Source organism: Hylobates moloch, unplaced genomic scaffold (genome assembly GCF_009828535.3).
Source record: "Hylobates moloch isolate HMO894 unplaced genomic scaffold, HMol_V3 SCAFFOLD_15, whole genome shotgun sequence".
In the NCBI taxonomy this organism is placed as follows: Eukaryota; Metazoa; Chordata; class Mammalia; order Primates; family Hylobatidae; genus Hylobates; species Hylobates moloch.
The window spans coordinates 3,695,619-3,716,749 of NW_026652290.1; the positions used below are offsets into that span (position 1 = coordinate 3,695,619).

The 21,131-nt window shown below is 51.7% G+C and overlaps 1 protein-coding gene across 1 annotated transcript in view; it reads right to left on the minus strand.

The window, feature by feature from the left end:
- The window catches only part of CDR2L (cerebellar degeneration related protein 2 like), an 18,372-nt gene extending 4,959 nt beyond the window's left edge, over positions 1 to 13,413 (minus strand). The window contains exons 1-2 of the mRNA XM_032177139.2: positions 12,893 to 13,413; positions 966 to 1,078 (exon numbers count right to left, since the gene is read on the minus strand). Of these exons, the coding sequence (XP_032033030.1) occupies positions 966 to 1,078; positions 12,893 to 12,971 (192 nt within the window). The 5' untranslated portion in view covers positions 12,972 to 13,413. The remainder of the gene's footprint in view (positions 1 to 965; positions 1,079 to 12,892) is intronic.
- Between the last annotated feature and the right edge of the window lie 7,718 nt (positions 13,414 to 21,131).

Below are 21,131 nucleotides of genomic sequence, written 5' to 3' on the forward strand. Positions count from 1 at the left end.
GTGGCTCACGCCTGTAATCTCAGCACTTTGGAAGGCCAAGGCGGGTGGATCACGAGGTCAGGAGATCGAGACCATCCTGGCTAACACAGTGAAACCCCGTCTCTACTAAAAATACAAAAAAAATTAGCCGGGCGTGGTGGCGGGCGCCTGTAGTCCCAGCTCCTCAGGAGGCTGAGGCAGGAGAATGGCGTGAACCTGGGAGGCAGAGCTTGCAGTGAGCCCAGATCGCACCACTGCACTCCAGCCTGGGCGACAGAGCGAGACTCCATTTCAAAAAATATATAAATCTTTTTTATTTTATTTATTTATTTTTAAGACAGGGTCTCGCTCTGTTGCCTAGGCTGGAGTGCAGTGGCACAATCACGGCTCACTGCAGCCTCAACCTCCAGGCTCAAGCAATCCTCTCACCTCATCCTCTTGAGTAGCTGGGACCACAGGCTCATGCCACCATAGCCAGCTAGTTTTTGTATTTTTTGTAGAGGGAAGGTTTCGCCATCTTGCCTGGGCTCAAGTATTTCACCCACCTTGGCCTCCCAAAGTGCTGGGATTACAAGCATGAGCTGCTGGCCCCTTCTCCCCTTCTAAGGACAAGTTTGCTTTGATGTATTTGTCTTCAGCTGAGTGGGGCTTAAAAATGGTGGTTCAGGCTGGGCATGGTGGCTCACGCCTGTAATCCTAGCACTTTAGGAGGCCCGCCTCAGCCTCCCAAAGTGCTGGGATTACAGGCGTGAGCCACTGCGCCCAGCTTCGAAGTCTCACTCTTGTCCCACCAGGCCTGGTCGTGCAGTAGGGCTGCCTGAGATAGCTGTGCTATCCTTGTACAGGATAGCACAGTTGTGAACTGTACCAGGCTATTGGGCTAAGGCTGTGTCTGATAAGCTAGCACCTTATTCTAAGTTGCATAAAGGCACACACAGGCCAAGGGGCCCTCGAGGGGTGTGGGCAAGCACATGCAGGGCCCTCACCTCGATCTCCTGCACCTGTTCCTCATTGGTGGAGTACATCTGCTGCAGGGACCCCTCCAGCTCCTTGTTCCTCTCCAGCAGAGTCTTCCCCAGCTCCGCAGCTAGGTGCAAGTCTAGGATAGGAGAAACCCGAGCATGAGAACAAAGGCAGAGGATGCCCATTCATGTTCCTAGCATCTACTCTAGGTGACCGCAATGTAACCAAGACACCGGGAGCCTCCAGGCCTGGGAGGAGAGGAAAGCCAGGAGCTAAGCCTTTGCACTGTTATTTCTGCCTAGAATGTTCTTTCCTGACACTTCCAGGACTTGCTCCCTCTTCTCCTTCAAGTCTGTGCCTGTCACCTTCTCTAGATCTTTCCCCAATCACTTGATTCAAAGTCACACTGTTCCCTGCCCTGCAGTCTCTCCCCCGCTTCATCCTTCTCCTTAGCACTTAGCACCATCTAATTTCCCAAGCAAGTTACTCCTTTATCTTTTTCAGCTCCCCCAACTAACCGTGAGCTCACAGGGCAGTTTTTTTTTTTTTTTTTTTTTTTTTTTTTTGTTTTTTTTTTTTTTTTTTTTTTTTTTTTGAGACAGAGTCTCGCTCCGCCTCCCAGGTTCACGCTATTCTCCTGCCTCAGCCTCTCCGAGTAGCTGGGACTACAGGCGCCCGCCACCACGCCCGGCTAATTTTTTTGTATTTTTAGTAGAGACGGGGTTTCACTGTGGTCTCGATCTCCTGACCTCGTGATCCGCCCGCCTCGGCCTCCCAAAGTGCTGGGATTACAAGCGTGAGCCACCACGCCCGGCTAGTTTTTTTTCTTTTAAGGGATGGGGCCCAGGCTGGGGTGCAGTGAGTATTCACAGGTGTGATCATATGTGCTGCAACCTTGAGCTCCTGGGCTCAAGTGATCTTCCTCCCTCAGCCTCCCAGGGCAACATAGTGAGACCTCATCTCTATTTAAAAAAAAAAGGTGGTGAAATATGGCTGCCTGGGATAGGATCCCTTGAGCCCAGGAGCTCAAGGCTACAGCGTATATGATCACGCCTGTGAATAGGCGTGGGACTATAATACTGGTTGCTGGGACTATAGTAGTAGAGTTTTTTTTTTTTGAGACGGAGTTTTCCTCTTTTTGCTCATGCTGGAGTGCAATGGCACAATCTTGGCTCACTGCAACCTCCGCCTCCCAGGTTCATGCCAACCATTCTCCTGCCTCAGCCTCCCGAGTAGCTGGGGCTACAGGTGCTCACCACCATGCCTGGCTAATTTTTTGCATTTTTAGTAGGGTTGAGGTTTCACCATGTTAGCCAGGATGGTCTTGATCTCCTGACCTCGTGATCCGCCTGCCTCAGCCTCCCAAAGTGCTGGGATTACAGGCGTGAGCCATCATGCCTGGCCCTTTTTTTTTTTTTAACTTCTAAAACCTTTTTTATGCTGGGATTACAGGCACCCACTACCACGCCTGGCTAATTTTTTGTATTTTTAGTAGAGATGGGGTCTCACCATGTTGGCCAGGTTGGTCTTGAACTCCTGACCTCAGGCCTCCCAAAGTGCTGGGATTACAAGCGTGAGCCACCACACCCAGCCTAAAATTTTTAAAAATTTTTTTGTAGAGACAGGGTCTTGTTATATTGCCCAGGCTAGTCTCGAACTCCTGGCCTCAAGCGACCCTCCTACCTTGGCCTCTCAAAATGCTGGTATTACAGGCATGAGCCACCGCACCTGGCAGGGCAGGGATTTTTATCTGTTTTGCTCATGAATATCCCCAGGGCCTAGGACAGTATCTAGCACAGAGTTAGTGCATAATTTGTCTTTTTGGAAGAATAAGTGAGTGATAAGGGCATGGACGGACACAGGGGCGAGGTGCCGTGGGGTGACGGGCAAGGGAGAGCTTCACTCTCCCCGGGAGGCTCAGGCAAACGAGCAGCTTTCGAGTTGGACTTTGAAGGGTGGATAGGAGGCTGGGTGCAGTGGCTCACACCTGTAATCCCAGCACTTCGGGAGACCAAGGTGGGAGGATCACTTGAGGTCAGGAGTTCGAGACCAGCCAGGCCAACATGGTGAAATCCCATCTCTACTAAAAATATAAAAATTAGCTGGGTGTGGTGGCACAAGCCTGTAATCCCAGCTACTTGGGAGGCCGAGGCAGAAGAGTCACTTGAACCTGGGAGGCAGAGGTTGCAGTGAGCTGAGATCGTGCCACTGCACTCCAGCCTGAGTGACAGAGCGAGACTCTGTCTCAAAAAAAAGAAAAGGGTGACTATGAGCTTGCTGAGAGGCAGAGAGAGCAGTAGGGCTTGCTGAATATTAAAACTGGAAGAGGATTCAGAACTTTTTGGCCCAACTGCTTGATTTTATGGATAATGAGCAGGACAGCAGAGTGACTTGCTCATGGTCACCCAGCAGGTTTATGTCCATACTGGGGGGAGAATTCAGGTATCGGGCTCCTGGTTGGGTACCATTTGACCCTAGTGATATGTGCCCCGCTCTCAAACCTTCTTTCCCTGAGCACCAGAACCATCCTCTTTCCCCAGCAGCCCTGGTGCTTGTACCCTGTAGGACTGGAACCTTCCCTCCCTGACCCCAGTCCAAGGGAAATGAGGACCCATCAGACAGGCTAGGAGGGAATCCGTCTGTTTTTAGGGGGATGTTGTGGGGGATGAGTGGGTAGAGAGAAGGAGTTAGAAAGAAACGGCAGGTGGCCAGGCGTGGTGGCTCACGCCTGTAATCCCAGCACTTTGGGAGGCCGAGGCGGGCGGATCATGAGGTCAGGAGATCGAGACCATCCTGGCTAACACAGTGAAACCCCGTCTCTACTAAAAATACAAAAAATTAGCCAGGCGAGATGGCGGGCGCCTGTAGTCCCAGCTACTCGGGAGGCTGAGGCAGGAGAATGGCGTGAACCCTGGGGGGCGGAGCCTGCAGTGAGCCGAGATCGCACCACTGCACTCCAGCCTGGGTGACAGCAAGACTGTCTCAAAAAAAAAAAAAAAAAGAAAGAAAGAAACGGCAGGTACTAAAATCCCTAAAAATTCTCTTTGTGGGTCTGAGTTGTGTGATGATACCTAGACATTTGGAGTGGATACAATCTTCCCAACAACACACATATGTATATTAAATATATTTATTATTTTTTGTTTCTTTTTTTTTTTTTTGAGATGGAGTCTCGCTTTGTCTCCCAGGCTGGAGAGCAGTGGGGCAATCTCGGCTCACTGCAACCTCCATCTCCTGGGTTCAAGCCATTTTCCTGCCTCAGCTTCCCAAGTAGCTGGGATTACAGTTGCCCACAACCACATCCAGCTAATTTTTGTATTTTTAATAGACATGGGATTTCACCATGTTGGTCAGGCTGGTCTCAAACTCCTGACCTCAAGCAATCCACCCACCTCGGCCTCCCAAAGTGCTGCAATTACAGGTGTGAGCCACTGTGCCTGGCCTGTTTTTTGTTTCTAAAAAGAGGCAGGGTGATAAAAATATTCTAAAATTGATTGTGGTGATGGTTGCATAACTTTGTGAATATAATAAAAACCGTTGAATTGCACACTTTAAATGAGTGAATTGTATTGTGTGTTAATTAAATCTCAATAAATCTGTTAAAAAAAAAAAGATTTAGGCAGCTTAATCCAGAGACGAAGAAGGGTGGGAGAGAGCGGGTCCTCAAAGAGGTCATTAGAGCAGGCTCAGGCTGAGTTTCACAAGGCTGTTTTCTTTTTAAAATAGCTTTAATGTTTTTCATAAGGCATGATTGGTGTAAAAAAATCAAACAGCACAGAAAGGTTAAAAACTGGTGATTTAGGCCGGGTGTGGTGGCTCATGCCTATAATCCCAGCACTTTGGGAGGCCGAGGAGGGTGGATCACTTGAAGTCAGGAGTTTGAGACCAGCCTGGCCAGCATGGTAAAACTGTCTCTACTAAAAACAAAAATTAGCCAGGCGTGGTGGTGTGTGCCTGTGGTCCCAGCTACTTGGGAAGTTGAGGCAGGAGGATCACTTGAACCTGGGAAACAGGTTGCAGTGAGCCGAGATTGTGCCACTGCACTCCAGCCTGGGTGACAGAGAGAGACCCTGTCTCAAAAAAAAACAAAACAAACAAACAACAACAACAAACTGGTGATTTAAAAATTAGAGGCCAGGCCGGGTGTGGTGGCTCACACCTGTAATCCCAGCGCTTTGGGAGGCCGAGGTGGGAGGATTGCTTTAGTAAAGGAGTTCAAGACCAGCCTGGGCAATATAATGAGACCCTGTCTTTACAAAAAATAAGAACATTAGTGGGGTGTGGTGGCATACACCTGTAGTCCCAGCTACTTGGTGAGCTGTGATTGTGCCACTGGACTCCAGCTTGGGTGACAGAGTGAGACATTGTCTGTCAAAGAGAAAAAAAAAAAAGTATAGACTGGGCACAGTGGTTCATGCCTGTAATCCCAGTGCTTTGGAAGGCTGAGGTGAGAGGATAGCTTGAGGCCAAAAGTTAGAGACTAGCCTGGGAAACACAGTGAGACCCCATCTCTTTTTTTTTTTTTTTTTGAGACTGAGTCTCACTCTGTCGCCAGGCTGGAGTGCAGTGGTGCGATCTTGGCTCACTGTAACCTCTGCCTCCCAAGTTCAAGCAATTCTCCTGTCTCAGCCTCCCAAGTAGCTGGGACTACAGGCACGTGCTACCACGCCCAGCTAATTTTTGTATTTTTTTTTTTTTTTTTGAGACGGAGTCTCACTCTGTCGTCCAGGCTGGAGTGCAGTGGCGCGACCTCGGCTCACTGCAAGCTCCGCCTCCTGGGTTCACGCCATTCTCCTGCCTCAGCCTCCCGAGTAGCTGGGACTACAGGCGCCCGCCACCACGCCCGGCTAATTTTTTTGTATTTTTAGTAGAGACGGGGTTTCACCGTGTTAGCCAGGATGTTCTCGATCTCTTGACCTCGTGATCCGCCCGCCTTGGCCTCCCAAAGTGTTGGGACTGTGCCCTACCCGAGACCCCATCTCTACAAAAAAAATGTAAAATTAGCTGGGCATGGTGGTGCATGTCTGTGGTTGCAGCTACTAGAGAAGTTGATGTGGGAGGATTGCTTGAGTCCAGGAGTTTCAGATTAGAGTAATCTATGATTGCAACACTGCATTCCAGTGAGACAAAGCAAGACCCTATCTCTGAAAAAAAAAAAAAGAATTAAACTAATTAACTTTGTTGTACAAAACGTTTTGTGCAAATCACCGCCCAATTCCTTAGGACACAGAATTCCTTGAACAAAGGGTAGGCCTAGGTACCTGGTACGAAAGGTAGGCCTAGATACAGAATTCCTAGAAATAGAATTCCTGGGACAAAAGGTAGGCCTTCTTGAGGCATTTGCTCAAAAGACTGTCCAGGAAAGCACTGGTCTGTTTCGTTTTATGAGGCTGCTTCTTAAAACAGCTCGCAATCTAGGCTGACGATGTAAATCAGATCGAGATGCGTAAAGGCAACTCTGCTGGGGCCAATGTGATGTGGTTCAGGGATCCAGTTCTCTACCGCTTTCCCTTTTTAGACATAGTGATGGTTCTAGGGTCTCTGGAGGACGGATGGGCTCTATACTCCCGGACGGAAGGTTTCCTAGACATGGTTGTTTCGGCTGAGCCCTTGCTATGCATTGGACAGAGGCCTGAGAAGAAATAGCTGGGGAACCCAAGGGATGTCTTTGAAAGAAACCTAGATCTGGGGTGGAAGTTTTCCTCTGGGACGAGCCCGGGCAAGCAGTGACTCTTGGTGGGCAGCTGAGGGCAGAGCCTTGGGCCTTCAGCCAAGCTGGGGGCAGAACTGACGTTGCCTTGTGAGAGGCAGAGGGGCCTGACCAGCCACCGGGCCTGGACACAAAGGCTGAACTGCCCCACAGGAACAAATCTGGAGTCTGCTCCTGTGCATAGAGGTGAGGTTTTGAAACAGCCAAGGTGGAGCCTCCAGGGCTGGGTTTTAGCCAAAGGAGGGCCCTGTGTCATCTGGAGACGGAGTGCAAAGCTGCTACCCTGGAGCAAGGCTGCAGCAACTTAGCCTGGAAAAACAAAGGCAGCTTTCCCAAACACCTACCTCAGCCATTGAAAACAACAACAAAGAAACCAAATCATGTATATCATAGATAAGAACCTTTAGCCTTGAGCAATTAACTTTCTGTTGAGGATGCCAAGAAAAACTAGTTACCTAACACAAACCTAGTAAGGGAATGACGATATATGCTGTATGAATTTATTAACTGTCAGCTGGGCAAAAGTCTGGAGGTATCTACAAATTGTAAAGTTTGATGTAAAGATCATTGAACTGGGCAACATAGTGAGACCCGTCTCTACAAAAAAATTAATTAGCTGGGCGTGCTGGCGCGCACCTGTAATCTCAGCTACTCAGAAGGCTGAGGTGGGAGAATTGCCTGAACCCAGGAGGCGGAGGTTGCAGTGAGCCGATTGTGCCACTGAACTCCAGCCTGGGCGATGGAACGTGACTCTGTCTCAAAAAAAAAAAAAAACAAAAAACAAAAAACAAAACAAAACAAAAAAACTAAACTACAGCCCTGTGCTATGTTGTGTGCATGGCAGTAACTCAGGGCTCAGGAGCCGGGCAAGATCACCTTCAGTTTGTGATGACAGAGCCATGCTATCTTCCTGTTTTCCATAGTGGGACTCAAATTTAGTTCATCCTCAACAGTATCCAATAGTTCAGATATACACGAGAGAGATCAGAGGGCTACCCTCCTAAATGTTTCCCCCCTTGGAAACTGTTCCGTGGTCTGCAAAGAGGCCGTTGCTACTGATTCTACCTCCTGCCGTGGGTGTCGGAGGACATGCTCCATGTAAGTGGCCTTCATGGAGCCCCTGCAGCTTAACTAGAGTGCAAAGCCACTGCATCAGAGGTGAGTGAAGAAAGGCCAAGTGCAGTGCAACATTATACCCCCCACTTCCAGGTTAGTGTCTGGCCTGTAGATTTCTAATGCTGGCAGGCCAGGGTGGTATACCACCCTATACACCAGAGACATCAAAGGTTGCCCTTTGAAGGCAGTGAATCGAATTGGGCCACCTAGTGATTCAGGGACAGGTAGAAAGAGAAACACAATAGAAGCTGTTTGGGGGCAGCGAGGCAGGTCTCAGATCATTTTAGGGAAACTGGATCACAGTGCAAGCTAAGCTGGTCAAAGCTGCCAGGAGGGATCAGGGAATAGTCTAGAAGTTGCAGAGCAGGGAACTGAGTGGAGCCAAGTGCTAGGGAGAGGGCACCAGCTAGCAGAGGGCTGGTGACGGCTCCAGGCTCAGAGGAGAGAGGCCTGGGAACGGGAGAATGGGGGAGCTGGCTAGGCAGGAAGTGAAAGTGGAGTAACAACCTCTCACAGCTGGATGAATGGGACACACTGGACCAAGCTGGGGAAGGTACTAAGTCTGGGCTATGGGTTTGAACGGTGCAGGTCAAAAGAAAAAAAACCAACAACATGAAGTCTGGGTTGGCACATCCCCTGCCTGGACCCCAGGGTTTTCTGGGGTCTCCTTCAGGAGGTTTTAGTGGTTTTACATGAAGCAATGCCCCAGAGGCCTGAGAGGGAATGTCCGGGGAACCCAGGGCCTGTCTTTGAAAAGCAACTTAGAAGTCCCACTGTCCCTCACTGGCGCAGGCACCACAGATTTCAGAGCAGAGACGCGGCAAAGGGACAAGGGACATTTTCAGGGAGGACAAAGGTAAGGGTGTGGCTCCAGGTAGTGGACACAAGTACCACCTGGCAGGGCTGTGGGGTCCTGTTCTCAGCTCCAGGGCACGACTGTCAGCCACTCTGAGTCCACAGAATCAGGGTCAGGTCACCTTTGGGGTAACCAGGGTGGAGGCAGGACCTCCCTCCCATTGCCAGGTCAGAGCTCTCCTGAGGCTGAGGACTCAAGGTCAGCTAGGCAGGCGAGGACAGCACGGGTACCAAGGACTTCAAATCTGTGACTCAGCAGCCGCCTCTCAGCCTGGAAAGAGGAACTCACAGGGCCTGCCATGCCTGGTCCAAGGTAGGGGGGGGAAGGTGGGCCGAAAGAGGGAGTGCTAGTGCTTAATAATTAATGGCTTTTTCTTTCTTTCTTTTATTCTGTTTTTTTTTGAGACAGAGTCTTGCTCCGTCGCCCAGGCTGGAGTACAGTGGCACGATCTCAGCTCACTCCAAGCTCCGCCTCCTGGGTTCACGCCATTCTCCTGCCTCAGCCTCCCGAGTAGCTGGGACTACAGGCACCCACCACCGCGCCCAGCTAATTTTTTGTATTTTTAGTAGAGATGGGGTTTCACTGTGTTAGCCAGGATGGTCTTGATCTCCTGACCTCGTGATCCGCCCGCCTCGGCCTCCCAAAGTGCTGGGATTACAGGCGTGAGCCACCACACCCAGCTCTTTTTTTTTTTTTTAAGACAGTTTTGCTCTTGTTTTTTTTTTTTTTTTCCTTGAGACGGAGTCTCGCTCTGTCGCCCAGGCTGGAGTGCAGTGGCGCAATCTCGGCTCACTGCAAGCTCCGCCTCCCGGGTTCACGCCATTCTCCTGGCTCAGCCTCTCCGAGTAGCTGGGACTACAGGCGCCCGCCACCACGCCCGGCTAATTTTTTGTATTTTTTAGTAGAGACAGGGTTTCACCGTGGTCTCGATCTCCTGACCTCGTGATCCGCCCGCCTCGGCCTCCCAAAGTGCTGGGATTACAAGCGTGAGCCACCGCGCCCGGCCACAGTTTTGCTCTTGTTGCCCAGGCTGGAGTGCAATGGCGCTATCTCAGCTCACTGCAACCTCTGCCTCCTGGGTTCAAGTGATTTTCCTGGCTCAGCCTCCTGAGTAGCTGGGACTACAGGCATGTGCCACTACGCCTGGCTAATTTTGTATTTTTAGTAGACACGGGGTTTCTCCATGTTGGTCAGGCTGGTCTCGAACTCCCGACCTCAGGTGATCCGCCCGCCTCGGCCTCCCAAAGTGCTGGGATTACAGGCGTGAGCTGCTGTGCCCAGCTGGCTTTTTCTATTTTTACAGATGCTCGTGGCAGTGGGCAGAGAGAACACAGCGAGAATCTAGGACCTCACTTGTCCCACGGCTGCTTTCCACCAGGACAGAGCATCAAAGTCAAACAGGATCTCTACAGTCAAGCTTCTGGAAAGTGGAATCAGGGCCTGCCCTTGGGGCAGGAGGAAACAGATGGGAGGGGAGACCAGGTGGCTGGCTGAGAAAACCATTTCTGGGCCACTCACAGGCAACCAGGGAGCAGCTGGGTGGAAGAGAATTTGTGGGTTGGGAGATGCACCAGGCCTCTGACACCCAATATGGCTGGCCTTTGGCCCCTGCTCTGTCCCACCTTCCAGCTCTCCATGCCTGGCCCCTAGGGCACAGAGCGGGCTGGGCCCATGGGAATGCCCCTCAGAACCCGTGTCTGATGCTTCTTTCAGCCCCTCACTCCCTACTTTCCAGCCTTCTCATGTCACTCCATGACTTGGTACAAGCGTCTCTTCCCCCCGAATGCCTTCTTCCTTCCCTCTCCTGGGGAGCCTCCAGCTCAAAAGGGCCTTGGCATAAACCTTTCTAAGTCTCTGCTGTCTCCGTTGCTGGGCCCACAGCTGCAGAACCCCTCACTCTGACGCCATTGTGAGTTTGGTTCTATTTCTGTCTTCTCTAATGTAATGTGGAGTTCTCTGAGGGCAGAGACTATGTCCTCAGGCTCAGCACAGTACCTGGCCCACAGCAAGCAGACATCCAGCTTTTGGCGGGAAGCTCCATTATTCTGAGGCTGTCTCATTTCTTCTTTCCCTCCAGGTTCCTGGCCTTTGGCTACCATTGGAGCTGCCAGGCCAGGCCGACAGCTGCAGACCAGCAGGGCCAGAGAAGCAGAGGCCTGCAGGGCCCATCCCTCCCGGCAGCCCAGAGCACGGCCACCCAGCGCAGCTGGAGTCTCAGATCCTTCTCTCTCTCAAGAAGCTGCACATCTCTGCACATCTCCCACCTCTACGCCCTGGCTCCTTTCCCATTTCTGGGCCAGGAACAGTGCCGAAGCCTTCATTAGGGGTGCAGGAATTAAGTGAGACAGCAACAATATTAGCATCGGCCTCCCTGAAAACCGTCTTCTCAAGAACTGTTTCCAATCTTTCTTTCTAAGCCTGGCTCTTCCAGGAAGCCCTCCCCACTGCCCATAATACTGTGCCACCAGCCGGGCGCGGTGGTTCACGCCTATAATCCCAGCATTTTGGGAGGCCAAGGCGGGTGGATCATTTGAGGTCAGGAGTTTGAGACCAGCCTGGCCAACATGGCGAAACCCTGTCTCTACTAAAAGTACAAAAATTGGCTGGGTGTGGTCCCAGCTACTCAGGAGGCTGAGTCAGGAGAATCACTTGAACCCGTGAGATGGAGGTTGCAGTGAGCTGAGATCGCACCATTACACTCTAACCTGGGTGACAGAGGGAGACTCTGTCTCAAAATAAATACATAAATAAAAAGAAAAAAGAAAAAAGAAAAAAAATACTGTGCCACCTACACTTAGTTACAAACCTGCCTCCTTCACCTGCCAGGGTATACGTTCAGGGTTAGGGCTGTGACTATTCCCAGCTCCCAGGATGGTGTCTGGTACTTAAGGGGAGCCTAATAGGTGTTCATGGAAAAATTTACTGCCCAGGATGGGAGAGGGGGTTGTCACAATGTGTGGGTGTGTGTGTGTATGTGTGTTTGAGGGGAGCTGTATCTCATTCCAGGCAAGGAGGCTGAGGCTAGAGTCCAGGGCACAGACCCTGGCAGGGCCTAGTCCAGCATCCCCAGTCCCACCCTGGTCCCCCTGAGGCTATGATTAACCCTTGTCCTCAGCACAAGGACAGAGCCTCATCTGCCAGCCAATCTTGGCCATGTGGGGAAGTAGGTCAGGGGCTTCAGGATCAGGGTAGCTGCTGCACATCAGGGCAAAGCCAGCTCTCTGGAGCCTTGTGGATGGAGACCAGGGTGTGGGCACACCACAGCAGGCCACGATGGCACAAACTGCAGCAGACTTGTGTCCACACCCCCCAGCTTGCTGGAGGCCATGGGAAGGTCACTTCCCCCTGGACATGTTTCCTCACCCCTTCCAGCTCTCACCATCCAAGTGGAACCCATCTTAGGGGAGGAGAGCATAGAACTGACTCCACTCCAGCAGGCCTCCTCCTCCTTCCTGTCCCAACAGCCCCGCCCCCCACTCCCAGTGATGTCACTTCGGCCACCTCATCACCAGCTTCTAACCCCCTTCCAGTCGCCCTTTCTGCCCTCAGATGGCAACTGGGGGTAGCGGAGGTGTATCCCTCTTTATTCAGTCTCTCGTCTGGCACACTGGCCGGGATTCTCGAACCTGACCCCCTCCAAACCATGAGCCATTTGCAAGGGGACCGGGCAGGGGAGGGCTAAGCGACTCCTGACTCTCGAAGGCAGATGGGAGACTTGACTTTCTGCTTCTTCACCAGCAAAGACCCAGTACCACTTCCCCCTGAGTAGGAAGCGAGTTAGGGAAACTTTCTAGGAGTCTTAGAGCTCATAAATCCTGGCAGGGACGGGTGCTGCTGGATTTGGCGTGAGATAACTTCCCTCTACACACAGGCCACCCTCCCAGCAAAACATGACGAAGGAGCCGCCTCCCGGCCTCGGAAGACTCCTAGCCAGCGCTCAGGCCCCGTAACAATACCAGGGGCGGCTGGGCAGTTGCTGCCTCCAGAACGGGGTGGCCGAGCTGGATGACGGATTCTCTGTCGTCTGGGAAAATAGGAAGACCGCCCCCCGCCCCCCACTTTTGCAGGTCTCCACCCGTCCGGTCCGCGTCTTCTCCGGCAGCGCCCCCTCTCTCCACGTCCCGGTTCTCCAGACGCGTGGCTCCCTCGAGTCGGGCGCGCCCGGTCCAGCCCAGCCCCTCCCGGGGTGATAGCGCCCAACAATGGAGAAGCGGACAGGGGTCACCGGGCGCTCCCCGCCTTCCTGCCCCCGTCGTCCCCGCGCTCACCTTGCTCCAGGTCCTGCTGGTCGTACCAGGGCTCCTCTTCCTCCGTGGAGAAATCCTCCATCCCGGCGGCTCTCCGCATGGCCACGCGGGCTGCGGGCGGGTGCTGCGGCGGCGCAGCTCAGGGCCGGGGCGCGCGGCCCGGGACAATGCGGCGGAGGCGGGCCGGGCCTCCAGCGTCGGGAACTCGGGCTACAGAGCCCGCGCCGCGCCCCCTCGCCATCAGCCGCTCGCCGGGAGCCCACGCGGGGCCTGGCGCTTTGCCAGGGTCCGGCCCAGCAGGGGTCCCGCAGAGCCGGGGGCACCGGGCGGCGGCGACACAAAGGCTGGAGGGGCGGGGACGGCGGGCGGGACAGTGTCAAGGAGGATCCGGGCCCGCAGGCAGGTCTGGGGCGCTAGGAGCGCGCGGGTGCCGTGGCGGGCGCCCCCTGCCCGGCTCGGGTCGGCGCTGCCCCTAGCCAGCCCGGCGACACCCGGAGCCGCCGCTGCATCTTGGCGGAGCCCGCCTGCAGCTTGCGGTGCCCAGCTCCGCGGGGTGGGGCCGGCCGCCGCCGACCAATCAGGAGGTGTATGCAAAGCTGGAGGCGGGACAGAGGGCGGGACCCTCCTGGTGTCTTGGTCTGGGAATTGCTCGATCAACCCTTTCGTCCTACTTTCCCCCACGACCGATTCAGTTTACGTCTCATGTCTAAGATTATGTTATTTTAGAAGTTGTCGTCTCTCCTAGATCTCCTGGAAGCAAGAATATTGTCTCTCACAGCTGGCTACTCACCTCCTAGAACAGGCTGCTCGCCAGTCGGGCGCGATGCCTGACTCCTGTAATCCCAGCACCTTGGGAGGCCAAGGCGGGCAGATCGCCTGAGGTCAGGGGTTTCGAGACCAGCCTGGCCAACATGGCGAAACCCCGTCTCCATTAAAAATACAAAAATTAGCCGGGCATGGTGGCGCATGCGTATTTGGGAGGCTGAGGCAGGAGAATCGATTGAACCCTGGAGGCAGAGGTTGCAGTGAGCCAAGATAGCGCCACTGCACTCCAGCCTGGGCGACAGAGGGAGACTCTGCCTCAACAAACAAACAAACAAACAAAAACAAACAACATGCTGGTAATTGATACCTTCCATCGACATTCTTTGAACGAATGAATACTAATTTACAGTTGCCTTTGGGAACTTGCGTGTTTAAGTGCCTGTGGCTAGAAACCACAGGCCGAAAGTGGCAAAGTTTGAAGGTGTGTTACCTGCATTCAAGGTTCTGTTTTCCTTTCCTTGGGACCCATATCCTATATCCAATTATACCCATTAAAACTATACACACTTGCATCTGTCCAAGCATTCTTTCCTTAGAGGAGTTTTCTGACTCAAGCATTCATGTAACTCATTTTTATTGGGACCCTAATGTGCTGGTGCCGTTGAGAATCTCTGAATAATATTATGATATATCCAACGAATGACTTGTATCCAGAATATAGGAAGAACATCTGCATAGTCATAAGAAAAAGGCACGCAACCCGGTAGAAAAGTGGGTAAAAGATTTGACCAGGCAATTCACTAAAGAGGATAAACAAATAATTCAATAAATATGCAACAAGGTACTGAACTTCTTTAGCCATCAGAAAAATGCAAATTAAAACCACAATGAGGTATCACTACCCAATCACCAGAGTGGCTTTAGAAAAAAAAAAAAAAAAGGCCAGGCATGGTGGTTCATGCCTATAATCCAAGCACTTTGGGGAGGCCGAGGTTGGGAGGATCACTTGAGCCTGGAGTTCAAGACCAGCCGGGGCAACATAGCAAGATCCTATCTCTACAAAAAAATTTAAAAATAAAAAGTAGGTGGGCATGGTGACACACACCTGTAGTCCCAGCTACTTTGGGAGACTGAGGTGGGAGAATTGCTTGAGCCTAGGAGGTTGAGGCTGCAGGGAGCTGTGGTCTTGCCACTGCAGTCCAGCCTGGGTGACAGAGCAAGACCTTGTTTAAAAAAAAAAAAAAAAAAAGACAAAAAATACCTCCTGTTGGCAAGAACCTTGAGCAACTGGAACTCTCTCACCCTGCTGGAGGGAATACATAGGATGACAACCACTTTAGAAAACTGCCCGGGCGAGGTGGCTCATGCCTGTAATCCCAACACTTTGGGAGGCCAAGGCGGGCGGATCACTTGAGGTCAGGAGTTCAAGACCAGCCTGGGAAACATGGTGAAACCCCATCTCTACTAAAAATACAAAATTAGCTGGGCATGGTGGCACATGCCTGTAGTCCTAGCTACTCGGGAGGCTGAGGCAGGAGAATCGCTTGAACCTGGGGGGTGGAAGTTGCAGTGAGCTGAGATTGTGCCACTGCACCCAGCCTGGGTGATAGAGCAAGACTCCGTCTCGGAAAAAAAAAAAAAAAAAAAAAACTGCTTGATAATCATGAAAGCTGAATAACGTAAGCTATTTTAGGTTGTGTTCCCAGGCAGCTGATCCTGAGATGGAGATTAGCATGCAGGAAGTTGATTAGGGATATCAATCATATTGGATTAGAGGGAAAAAAAAGAAAGGAAGTTGACTAGGGAGTGCTCTCATGATCAAAACCTGCAGGAAAGGAAGGGAAGCACGGCTGGTGAGGGAGAAGCTGGGTTGGGGTGCAGCCTCTGCAAAAGCCTCCTCTGATCCCTGAAGAACTTTGAATCTGGGGTGACCCTTCAAAGCTCTTCCAAGTATCAGTGGGGGAGGGGGCCTTTATATCCCCCACCCTTACGTATCAACCAGTCATTGAATGATGCAGGTCGTTCCTAGGAGGCATGTGTAACCTTGGCCAGATGAATTCTTTTCAGCTGAGACTAGTTTGCACAGAGGCCTGGCAGCTGGGACTGCCAGCCAGGGGTCCTCCCAGCAGCTAAGGGAATAGGTCCTTTTGTTCTGAAAGAGTTGGGGATGCATCACAGCAGCCACTATACATGCATACCCTATAACCCAGCAATTCTATTCCTATATATGTGCAACAGAAATATGTACATACCTTATCTCAAAGACATGTACAAGAATGTTCATAGCCACAGTATTCATAAGCGCCCACACTGGAAACAACACAAATGTCCATCAACAGTTGGCGAAGAATATGTGGCATGTTCATGTAATGGAATGTTATATAGTACAAATACAATGATCTACTGTCATGCGCTTGGGTTAAAAAAAAAAAAAAAGTTGAGTGAAAGATGCCAGACACAAAGAGTAAATACCTGTATTTGTCTCGTATTGCTTCTGTAACAAATGACCCCAAATTTAATGGCTTGAAACAACACAAATTTATGATTTTACAATTCTGTAGAAGTCTGACAAGGATCACTGGCTAAAGTCAAAGCATTGGTAGAAGCTGTGTTCCTTCTGGAGGCTCCAGGGGAGTACCTGTTTCCTTGTCTTTTGCACCTTCTAGAGGCCACCCATAGTCCTTGGCTCATGGCCTCTTTGCCCATCTTCAAAGCTAGCAACAGAAGGTGGAGTCCTTTTCACATCCCATCACTCTTACGTTTTCCACCTCCCTCTTATAAAGGACTCTTCTGCTTAAACTGGGCACACTGAACAATCCAGGATAATCTCCCTGTCTCAATGTCCTTAACTAAATCACATCTGCAAAGTCTCTTATGTTGGGCAAGGTAACGTATTCAGAGATTCTGGGGGTTAGGATGTGGTTATCTTTGGTGGTTATGATTCTATCACAGCACTGCATGATTCCATTTTATATAAAGTTAATGGCTGGGCGCGGTGGCTCGCGCCTGTAATCTCAGCACTTTGGGAGGCCGAGGCAGGTGGATCATGAGGTCAGGAGATCGAGACCAGCCTGGCTAACACGGTGAAACCCCGTCTCCACTAAAAAAATTAAAAAAAAAATTAGCCGGGCGTAATGGCAGGCACCTGAAGTCCCAGCTACTCAGGAGGCTGAGGCAGGCGAATGGTGTGAACCCAGTAGGTGGAGCTTGCAGTGAGCTGAGATTGCGCCACTGCACTCCAGCCTGGGTGACAGAGCGAGACTCCGTCTCAAAAAAAAAAAAAAGTTCATGTGTCTGGAATCCCAGCTACTTGGAAGGGTGAGGCAAGAGGATCACTAGAGGCCAGGAGTTCGAGACCAGCCTGAGCATCACAGCCACCTTCTGTCTCTATAAAATATAAATAATAATAAAGTTAAAAACTGGCAAAATGAATCAAGATAGCGTTTGGCTTTGGGAAGGCATGTGGAGAATTCTAAGCAGCTGGGAATCTTTTTCTAAACTTTTTAAAACTTATTTTTGAGATGGGGTCCCAGGCTGGGTGCAGTGTCATAATCATAGCTCACTGTAACCTCAAAGTCCTGGGCTCAAGTGATCTTCCTGCTTTAGCCTCTTAAATGGCTGGGACTGCAGGCTTGTGCCACCACACCTAGCAGATTTTTTTTTTTTCTACAATTGTGGTGAGATACACATAAGATTTACCATTTAACATTTTTGAGTGTACAGTTTAGTGGTATTCAATACATTTATAACGTACAACTATCACCACCATCCATCTCCATAGCTATTTTCATCTTGTAAAACTGAAACTCTCTACCATTAAACACTAATTCCCATTTGGGAGAATTCTATCTCCTGATCTGGGTGCTGGTTACACAGGTGTGTTTACTTTGTGAAAATTCACCCACCTGTACACTTAAGATGTGTGCACTATTCTGAAGATATATTCTACTTTGATAAAATAGTTTACTTACTAAAGAAGAAGAAGCCAGGCACAGTGGCTCACGCCTGTAATCCCAGCACTTTGGGAGACCGAGGCGGGCAGATCACTTGAGCTCAGGAGTTCTAGACCAGCCTGGCCAACACAGCGAAACCCCATCTCTACCAAAAATACAAAAATTAGATGGGCGTGGTGGTGCATGCCTGTAATCCCAGCTACTCAGGAGGCTGAGGCAGGAGAATCATTTGAACCTGGGAGGCAGAGGTTGCAGTGAGCTGAGATGGCCCCACTGCACTCCAGCCTGAACTGAGTGAGACTCTGTCTCAAAAATAACATAACATAACATATAAAATAAATAAAATAAAATAATTAGAAGAAAAACACCCTATGGCTGGCCTAAACTCTTCCATGAGGAGGAAAATCAGGTCTGCCTTCAAGGAGGAAATTCTTCAGCCTCCATGAGCTACAGCTCAACAAACCCTGGATCCATTTCAAGCCTTTTCCTGTGATGAAGGCAAGCAGGGTAGAAAGCCGACCCAGGGGTGGCAAGTACAGACTACCTGACCTGACCTTGGTAACCCAGGACTTGTCACCTCACCTGAGTGTCAGGAAACCTATTTCGTGGTATTCCTTGCCGCGGGCATCAAAACACGGCGCTGATGGCAAAGAGCCCCCGGTGGGCTCGATACCCCCCAAGCCTTGGGCACTGTGAAGCCCTGGAGTCTTGTGACCCTGGCGGCCGAGAGCACTTCCCTGCGTGCACCCCAGGCTCCCAGAGCTCCCTAGCACCTCCAGCCCAGGTCCTGGATGAGGGAACGGGGCACAGGCAGGGGACCCCGGGAGCTCCCGGCCACCGAGCGAAGATGGCCAGGCCCTCCCAGCGAGCGCCGCTTAGGCGCGGGGCGGGGCTGGGAACGCCGATGCGACAGCCGATGGCACCATCGCTGCTGCTCACCCCCAGCCTGCATCCCCCACCTCCGCGCGCAGCCCGGCTCGGCCCAGCCCACAGGAAGTGACGGCTCGCGGGCTGCGCGGGCGGCAGAGGGACCGCACCGCCCCCAACCGCACAGCGGCGTTGCGGGAGGCGAAGGGCGTCGACCGACCTCACGCGCTGCGCATCTCGGGTTGAGGTTAAAGGATCGGGCGACACCTGCAAACCTTCCTCGAGTCCCCACACCCCTGCAAGCGGCGCCTCCCTCCCTGCCCCCGGACACGTTCGCTCCAGCGCTGGGCGCACACTGTACTGAATGATCTCGCCCCATCTGTCCCCTCCGCCAGTCTGAGGTCAGCGCCTGGCGGGGTAAGGCGCTCAGGACACTGGAGTGAGTGAGGTCATCTGCTGCCCATCCCCCTCTCCCCCAGCACCGTCTGAGTTTGTTCCAGACAATCGTGTGCTCTGAAGGACACATTATTTCAGATTCTCATGGTTCTTGTGGTCCAGAAGTGCCTCCATATGTCTACCTCAAATCTCTGCAGTGTGAACCCTCCAGGCCTGTCATCAGTGGGGTGACCTTTAGGAGACTTGTGCTGATGATATCCAACCTTACTCCTCTGATACCTCCTGGGCTGGTTGGCAGGGTACGACGAGTTCATGCACGCCCAGGCCTTAGATCAGCGCTGGGGTCTGCCGAGCACTAGTCAGTGACTATTAGGGCCTTATTATCGGTTTTCACCTGGAGGAACTATTCCTTGCCCCTCATTACCCCGTCTCTGGCAGGGCTCCTAAGGCAGGCTGGGGATGCCAGTGCAGGGACTTTACCTTTCTGGCTGGGGAGGCAGGTGGAGCCTGCAGTCAAGGCTCAGCCTTGGGAAAAGAGACCTGGGGAGGAGCCCCAGGGGCATTTGCCCTCTGAGGGCTGCCTGGGCTCCCCCGCCTCTAGCACAGCCGCGTCACAGCATGGAGGCCCTCTGCGTGGGACCCTTCTGCTTCCCGGCAGACTGAGAACTCCTTGAGGTCAGGGACTCTGGCTGGCACATGGCAGGTCTCCCAGTGAATGAAGAAATGTTCTAAGCCATTTTTCTTGGCCTTCCTTCTTCGTCCTTCTTCCCAATGACCCCCTAACTCCACGATTCACAGCGTTCCTTATCCCTTTGCCCCAGGTCAGATCCACCTGCCCTGCCTGAAAAACTCCTAAAACTATTCAAAGATGAATCTGCCAGGCGCGGTGGCTCACGCCTGTATTCCCAGCACTTGGAGAGGCCTAGGAAGGTGGATCACGAGGTCAGGAGTTCCAGATCAGCCGGGTGACATGGTGAAATCCCGTCTCTACTAAAAATATAAAAATTGGCTGGGCATGGTGGTGAGAGCTTGTAATCCCACCTACCTGGGAGGTTGAGGCAGGAGAATCGCTTTAACCCGGGAAGCAGAGGTTGCAGTGAGCCGAGATTGTGCCATTGCACTCCAGCCTGGGCGACAGACTCCATCTCAAAAAAAAAAAAAAAAATCTGAGAAACAGTTGGCCAAAATGTGTCATTCCTGTTTACTAAAGTGGGCGATCAAGGGCTTCTCCTCCTGTAATCACCCAAGCTGGAAGCCCAGGAGTTATTGTCATTCATTTATCCAATAAATATTTATGATGTGTTAGACATGGTGCTGAGTGCTGAGGATACAGAGAACAAGACGGACTCAGTCCTTGCTCACAGGAAGCTTGAATTTCAGTAGAAGAGACAGACATCAAACAATTAAAAAGACAAAAATAGGCTGGGCGCAATGGCCCATGCCTGTAATTCCAGCATTTTGGGAGGCCGAGGCAGGCAGATCACGAGGTCAGGAGATCCAGACCATCCAGGCTAACAGGATGAAACCCCGTCTCTACTAAAAATACAAAAAAAATTAGCCGGGCGTTGTGGTGGGCGCCTGTAGTCCCAGCTACTCGGGAGGCTGAGGCAGGAGAATGGTGTGAACCCAGGAGGTGGAGCTTGCAGTGAGCCGAGATGGCACCACTGGACTCCAGCCTGGGTGACAGAGCGAGACTCCGTCTCAAAAAAAAAAAAAAAAAAAAAAGTCTCTTTCCCTGAGAGATTTCCCAGCTCCACCATTGTTACTTCAGTCCCCCGTGTTCTTAACACTATTGTAAATATTTTTGCTTTTTTTTTTTTTTTTTTTTGAGGCAGAGTCTCACTCCGTCACCAAGGCTGGAGTGCAGTGGCACGATCTTGGCTCACTGCAACCTCCGCATCCCAGGTTCAAGTGATTCTCCTGCCTCATCCTTCCAAGTAGCTGAATGATCTCGCCCCAACCCGAGTAGCTGGGATTACAGGCACCTGCCACCGCGACCAGCTAATTTTTGTATTTTTAGTTGAGATGGGTTTCGCCATCTTGGCCAGGCTGGTCTTGAACTCCTGACCTTGTGATCCAACCCCCACCCCCCTCGGGCTCCCAAAGTGCTGGGATTACAGGCATGAGCCACCGCGCCCGGCCTCTTATTTTTTACAGAAACGGAGTCTTGTTATGTTGCCCAGGCTGGTCTTGAACTCCTGGGCTCAAGCAATCCTCTGGCCTTGGCCTTCCAAAGTGCTGGGATCACAGGTGTGAGCTACTGTGTCCCCCTCCTATTT